Here is a 7,842-nt window from a genome sequence, read left to right on the forward strand (position 1 = left end):
CAATAAATATACCATGCAATCCAAGAAGGATCTGAAAAACAAGGAAGAAAGGTGCAGCTCAGAATTCTGCAAAAAGCTTCGCATTGCTTACACTTGGAGAACTTAGTTTATATGAATAACATTCCTGTGACTGAAAGTCATGCAGGGAGGTCTATGAAATCATAACATGAATACAAACTTTACTCCAAAGTATTCATGGGTGAAGATATGTTGCATTAAGCAAGGACGTAACTGTTCTTAACGTTTACTTAAAAGTCTTTTTGGGGATCCCTGGGTGGCTCAGCGGTTTAGCATCTATCTGACTTTGGCCCAGGGCGTGAAGTCCCAGGATCAAGTCCCACGGCGGGCTCCCAGCATGGAGCCTGCTTCTCCCCCTGCCCGTGTCTCTGCCTCTCTCTCTCTCTCTATCATGAATAAACAAATAACATCTTTTAAAAAGTCTTTTCGTTTGGAAAAGAAAAATACTTGACAAGTGTATCAAAGTATTTTACTAAGCACAAATGCAGAACTATGTAGAAAGAGGAAACACGATGAAATTTATGACTAAGTGTGTTTTGTGCAACACCAGTGGACGTCCCAAAGCTTTCTCATTTCTGGCTATATACAAAGTAAAATGAAGGGCGTGTTCATTCATTGAAAACAATAGTCACATATTGCCTGGTTTATGCTGGTTATTGTCACCATACAGTCTTGACATACGTCCCAACACTGATTCAATTTTCATTATTCCTTCTGTACAACTGGAAGAGGAGGAAAAGCAAAGGCATACGTTCGACAGTCCACTTCGGAACTGCGAGAATTCAGGAGTGGAAATATACCATCAGGCACCAAAGTGATTCAACGGCTAGGGCAGACAAAAGAGAAAACAGCCACAGACGAACATGAGCCGCGAAAAAAGCTGAGAATCGGTCCCACGTGTAACTCGACGACTGGACCAAACCCCGCTTGGGCGCTGCCGGTGAAATGAGCAGATTTGAGATTTGGGGCATTCACGGCTCTCCTTCCTCCCCTGGAGTCCACCTCGGACTGCAGGGAAAGCCCCCAGGGCTCTGACCCTGAGCTCTAAGGCCCCTTCCAGCGCTTCACAGTTCCCCGTGGCGCCCTCTCCAGCGCTGTATCTCATCGCACCCCAAAAAGTCATTCCCCCCGACTTCGACTACTCGCGCTGAGAAAGGAGGGCGCGCGCGAGCGCTGCAGCCGCCGGATCGGCCCGGGCCGCAAGGGACCCTCGTCGAGCGGCTCTCGAGAGGGCTGAGCCCGGCGGCCACCGGACTTGGGTTACCTTCTCGCGCTGGTCCCAGCTGTACTGCTTCGGCCGCTCCCCCTCGCCCTCGGGCTGCGACTCCTTCTCAGCCTTCCGCCTGTTGGAAAAGAAGCACCCCATGGTCCCTGCTTGCGGACCGCCACCCCTCGCCGGCCCGCTCCTTCAGGCACCTCTTGGGGAGTGTGGCGTGAACCCCAGGCGCCCGGGCCCCGCAGCTCTCCGGACCCCGCCCCGCGAAACCGCCCAGCACTCCCCTGCCCGGGTCAGCCCGCCAGGCCCAACACCCCTTCTCTTTTTCCTCTCAGTCGCCCAGACGACCCATCTCAGCCAATGACCACTCAGCGCCCAGTGAGCCAATCAAAGCCCCGCGAGCAGCCCTGCGCGACCTATGAAGGAAGGTCGACGTAGGCACACAACCAATCCCCTGCCCGCTCCGGCGCCAGCCCCCAGGGGCGGGCCCTCGGGCTCCGGCGCACGCACCGCTGGCCCCGCCCCCCGGCCCCGCCCCGCGCCGCCAGGGACTCTCTGGGGCTCCCCGGCCGTTGAGAGTCAGGCTTCCGCAGCCTTGTCTTTTTGCCCTTGGTTCTCAGTTTCTAAGTTCTAAGCGCGCGAAGGATCCCTAGTTGAACATTAAGCTTCAGTTTTATGATGCAAGTGGTGAGGGAACAGTAGTTGCGGCTGACACAGGAAGAGGCCCTGAAATTCGTGATTGGCCCTTCCTGCCCCGTCCCCCTCAACCCCAACATCTTCTGGCTAGTGGCGCTCCCTCCGAAACTTCCCCCAGCCACACTCCCTTTTGCCTTCTCTTCTGGGCTTTCTTAATTCTTGTACGTCTCACTCTAAAATTGCACGAGTACTTAGTAAAATAATTGTGTATTCTCTCCCTATTAGAAATGTGAATTTCTTGAGGCCAGAAGGCCTCTCTTCAAGAGCACGTACCTTTGAATTCCCTAGGTCTGGCTCAGCTCCGTGCTAGGTGCTCGATAAAACGTTTGTTAAATGCATTCATGAATGAATACATGCTAGTAAAGGAAGTGTTTATAACCTTTTCTATATTCCTTATCAAAGAAAGTGACTAGAGTGTGTATATGGTGAGGGGGCGGGGGGAGTTACATAGCAAAGGGGTTATTGTGCAATTTATAGCTTAGTGGAGGATTGCCAGATGAACAGTCAACTCTGAGCAAGTGGTATAGACTTTGAAGGGTTTTTTTTTTATTGGAGTTCGATTTGCCAACATATAGTGAAGGTATTAAATATATATATATATATTTATATATTTATATATACTCTATGAAAATTTGTTACACTTGGGCCAAGTTTACTACAATACACATGTATTGCTTATGTGACAATAAAAAAAAAGACCACCTGGGTGGCTCAGTTGGTAAATCCTGGGACTCTTGATTTTGGCTCAGGTCATGATCTCATGCTGGTGAGAAGGAGGCCCACCCCCACCCCTGGTGGGGCTCTGCTGGGGTGGAGCCTGCTTAAGATTCTCTCTCTCCTTCTCCCTCTGTCCCACCCCCTCCCAAAGGCAAGTTGTTGCTTAAATTCTCTGAGTACAGTATTTTGACATCTTAGTAGGACACCAAATGTGAATCAGGTCAAGTTTAAATTTGGTTATCTTTTTACTTTCCCACGCTTATTCACATCTAGCATATGTCCTAAATGAGTCTCTGACTTAACTTGAGCATTAAGAATGTTCTCTTTTTCACTTCCTGTCTTTTGTTGCCCAATCAGGAAGAAAAGTGCATGTGTTCAAGTATTAGAAATTACTGCAAATTTAAGTTCCAGATCTTAGGCAATAGGGTCTTTACCCTATACATACATACTTTTTCTTCTTCCAGCTGAGATGAAAGGTCTATGGGAGGATGTTTTGGGTAAGACCCTTAGATATTTTATAGTCATAGAATGTTAACATTGTGACCACCGTGTAGTGGTGGGAAACAGGTCTACAGAGATTAAGGGATGAATCCATAGTCACAATGAGAGTGGTTGATCAGGGACTAGAAAAACCCAGAGCCTGTATTGTTCAATGCTCCCTCCTACCCTGAATGCATTCCTTTCTGATTCGTCTGAAATAAAAAAGTAAAGAAATATGTCTTTAGGCCTTCTGATGCCTAGGGGAGCTCTGTCCCACAGTGATGCTCTTCCACTTAATGAACAAACAACAAAATTAATTTTAGAGAAACAATCCCTAAAACGCTCATAGTTTTGAATTACTCATTAATGAGAAACTCAAACCTAAAACAAAAATCTAGATCCAACAGTGATCTTTTCAGGGACCCTAAGGAAAGGGCAGATAAAGTCCCCATTCTGTTAAATCCCATCCCACCATCACCCCCGACCAAAAATAAAATAATTAAATTAAAATTTAAAAACTGAGGACTAGAAAGCCAAGGAACAGAGCCGGTACTAGAGCTGTCATGCTCTTTCTTTCTCTCTAGCTTACTCTTTCTTTTCTGCTCCTCTCTCTTTTTTCTCTCCCTACCCATCATGGATTCTCATCACCACTTTCGTGTGTGTGTGTGTGTGTGTGTGCGTGTGCGTGTGCAAACCAGCTCTCTTTACATATCCATCAGCATGCACTATATACGTGGCTGAGAACAGCTATCCCACTCTGATTCCTTATGGCTTTTCTGTCCAAGTATGCCACAATCTCTTTATATCTTAGTTCAGATTCTCAAGGAAGAGAACCACATAAATTGCTGGCCAATCAACAATAGAATGGTTCTCCATCAGTCAAGTGTACACCCTTGGTCTAATGGCTGCAGCTGCAAGGATGAATTTCATATTACAAACATGGGTGGGGAGCAGGTCCTACAAAGGAAGCATGTGCTGGCAGTCCCAACTCCAAAACGTCCAGACAGAAATGGGTTGTTCCTTCTGCCTGTACCCTTCCTGCTACTTACACTCTTTTGACTTCTGTTCTGTAGAATGCTGCCCTTCATATTCAGCTTAATAGATATGTTCGGCTAAGTTGAGTTGCGGAGTTTGTACCTGGCCACAGGTTCCCAAGAAATTCTGGGTTCCCCATGTGTCTTGACCACAGAAGTGGCATAGTTACTTCTCAGAAGACAGACATGAAGAGGTATATATATATGTATATATATATATATAAAATGAATAAGTCAATTACCCCAACAACAGCAGCTGGAAAAGTCCCTATTCTTGAGTTGACCTGACAAATGCTTGCTCACTCTGCACTCAATGAAGGACACACTTGATAATGAAGGAGAAGGGAGAGGAGGAGTATTTCAGTTATTTATTGCTGCATAACAAATCACCTGAAACATAATAGCTTAAACAACAGTTTCTTTACTTTGCTCACAAATCTGAAATTAAGGCAGGGCTCTATGGGGACAACCGAACTTCTATGCTAACATGCAGAGTCTCAGCTGAGAGGACTCAAATGGCTAGGGGACTGCCAGAAACCACACTATGTGAAATCTCAAGGCCTCTCCACATGATCTCTCCATCTAAAGGCTCCAAGAGACAAAGACAGAAGTTGCAAGGCCCCTTAAGATGTAGTCTCAGATATCATGCAATATGTCTTCCACTAGACTCTATTGGTCACATGGGGCTGGCCCTAATTCATTAAGGGAGGGCACTGAACAAGGGAATGTATACTGGAAGGCACAGATCTTTGGGGTGTCATCTCAGAGGCTGGCCACCACAACGGAGTCAACTCGGTCATTAGTCTTACATATGTACCAAAGAAGATGATTGGAAGGTTAAAAAAATTGCACAGGCATATAACTGTTATTTTCTTTTCATAGTTTTCTGAGCCAAAATTCTTCTCATTCTTTAGCTTTTAGGCACTTCTTACTGATTTTTTTACTACCTTATTGACCAGTTCTAATTATTTCTAAAAGCATCAAAAATTGTGTGTAATCAGGTTATAAAGACTGTGTTTTTCTGACTGCTCTTAGCATTGGATATCTTATTCACTGTTGTTGGCAAAATTCTCCATGTAAGCCAAGTAAAAAATATTCAAATGTTAGTACAGAAGAAGGATAACAGGGGAAACAGACTTCTAACTCAGATTGGGGTGGGGAGGGTGGAAGAGTAGAGAAAGACTTCTCAGAAGTGAATGGATTTAGCAGCATAAAATAAAAATAATTCCAGTAACTTTTTACAGCAAAGCAATTCCAATGGAAACTATTTTAAAAAATAGCTTCTGGACTAAAAAATTTTTTTTCTGGTGGAATTTCCATTTTCTAAATATCTATTTCAATACTTTTCAGAAGGGAGAAACTATGATAAAACTCAGAGCTAATCAGAGTATGTTAGTTCATGAAATTTGTTTTTCTTCTTGAGATTTTATTAACAAAAGAGAACTGCTTGCTATTTCACCCAAGCTAAATGAGAGATATTTTCTAGTTTTCTCTACACATGGAGACAAAAAAATAAGTCTTTTTTAAAAAATAAGTCTGAATCTGACATCTAGAAGATTCCAACCATAATTGCTACTCATCGACATCTGTATACTATAAAAATTATTTCAAAATCCTGAAAAAGAAAGATTTGGGCAAGATAACCGATGCCACAAGGCAAAAGTTTTAGTAAAAGGATATTTGATAACATTTCCTAAATCTTACACAAGAAAATGGCTATTATCACAGAGATGGCCAATAGCTAGGCAAGCCTGACATTTCCTGGGACTTTGAAGAGTAGTATTTCTTTCCAGCTTCTCTCCCTCTTCCTTTCCCAGTGCCTGACAAAAGTGGAGAAAAGTCAATGTTCATTCTAGACAAAAATCTTCCCTAAGAGTTGCTCTGCTGGTTTCATATGATGCCCACCTTCTCACCTCTCTACCACAAACACCAAGCTGCATAGTACATTCTAAGATCAGGATAAGAAAGTGAACCAGAGAGGAAAACATCTTTTTGGGACTTCTGTCACATGCTCACTAATTCTCGTGGTGCCAAGGATGATATCTAATAACAGTTCACTCTAAGACAGGGAGAAACCCAGGATTAGTAGGGTTTGAAGTTTATACAATTTGGATTGGGTCCTTTTTTATTTTTTTATTTTGGGGGGGTCCTTTTTAAAATTGAAATATAATTGGCATACAACGTTATATTAATTTCAAGTGTACAATGCGGTGATTCGATATTTGTATATATTGAGAAATAATCACGACAATAAATCTACTTAACATCTTACTATATTGACTTATGGAGTTTTTTATTCTGATGATGAAAACTTTTAAGATCTACTCTCTTAGCAACTTCCATATATGCAATACGATATTATTAACTTTAGTCACCATGCTGTACATCTCCAGAACTTATTTATTTTATAACTGGAAGTTTGTACCTTTCAACTACCTTCACTCATTTTGCCCACCACTTACTCTCACCAACCTCTGGTAACCATCCTTCTTTTCTTTGTATCTATGAACCTGATTTTTGGTTTTTGTTTGTTTGTTTGCATTGATTCCATATATAAGTGAGATCATGTGGTATTTGTCTTTCTCTATGTGACTTATTTCACTTAGCATAATGCCATCAAGTTCCATCCATGTTGTCACAAATGTCAATATTTCATTCTTTTTTATGGCTGAATAATATTCGTGTGTGTGTGTGTGTGTGTGTGTACATCTTCTTCTTCATCCATTCGTCCACTGATGAACACTTTGGATGCATCCATATATTGGCTATTGTAAATAATGTTTCAGTGAACAAGAGGGTGCATATATCTTTTCAAGTTAGTGTTTTCATTTTCTTCAGATAAATACCCACATGTGCCATTGCTGGATCACATGGTAGTTCTATTTTTAATTTTTTGAGGAACCTCCATACTGTTTTCCATACCAGCTGCACCAATTTACATTGGGCTGGGTCCTTTTAAAGAGAAATAATACAAAATTATGAATAGCAAATTGTTAGGGCCCTTTCTGGGGTATGTATAGGACCTGTACAAATGAAGGGCTCTACAGTTTGTTTCATTAATTATACTATAAGCTGCCTGTCCAGAGGTATTAGGGATATTATTTCTTGGTGAGTCAGGATCTAAGTTTGCACATCCTACATATCTTTCATATACTAGCTGGCTTCAGAATATATATATGTCAGCACATTATACAAAGGACTAAGAAGACCATACTTTCCCAGCAGTTATGTATCTGCCACAAGTTATGAAAACCCTCAGTGGGAGAAGAGAAGTCAACCAGTGCAGGCTGATGAAAGCCAACCAAAAATCAGCCACTAGAGTCAGATATTCAAAGAACAAAATTCCTAATGCAAACTATACTGATCTGTTAACAATCCCCCAAGATAACTACATAACCAGACATTCAGACAACCAGAAGTACCAATTTGGTCAAACTCTTAAAAACTTTCCAATGAGGAAGAAAAGTTAGGATCTTGACATTTATATGTGGGCCTGGTGTTTCGATTCTAAATTGGTAGGACTACAAATTTTTCTTTTTTTTCCAAACTGTTCTTCAGACCGATGCTTACACTTCCTGTTGAGACAGTGTAAGCTCTTATCAAACCTATCACATTGTCTTTTCTTGAGAGCTGAAATAAATTCAGTTCCCATATCTCTTGCCCAGTTTTTTATTTTAACAA

At 42.3% G+C, this 7,842-nt stretch overlaps 1 protein-coding gene across 2 annotated transcripts in view; it reads right to left on the reverse strand.

Annotated features, from left to right (window-relative positions):
• Positions 1–1,584, reverse strand: part of RP2 (RP2 activator of ARL3 GTPase) — a 53,213-nt gene extending 51,629 nt beyond the window's left edge. The window contains exon 1 of one of the 2 annotated variants that reach the window (XM_072815785.1): positions 1,283–1,581. In XM_072815785.1, coding sequence (XP_072671886.1) covers positions 1,283–1,384 — 102 coding nt within the window. In that variant the 5' untranslated portion in view covers positions 1,385–1,581. Of the gene's footprint in view, positions 1–1,282 lie in introns of both variants that reach the window. The other variant, XM_072815784.1, reaches the window with a different exon arrangement.
• Between the last annotated feature and the right edge of the window lie 6,258 nt (positions 1,585–7,842).

This window comes from Canis lupus, chromosome X, assembly GCF_048164855.1.
Source record: "Canis lupus baileyi chromosome X, mCanLup2.hap1, whole genome shotgun sequence".
NCBI lineage: Eukaryota > Metazoa > Chordata > Mammalia > Carnivora > Canidae > Canis > Canis lupus.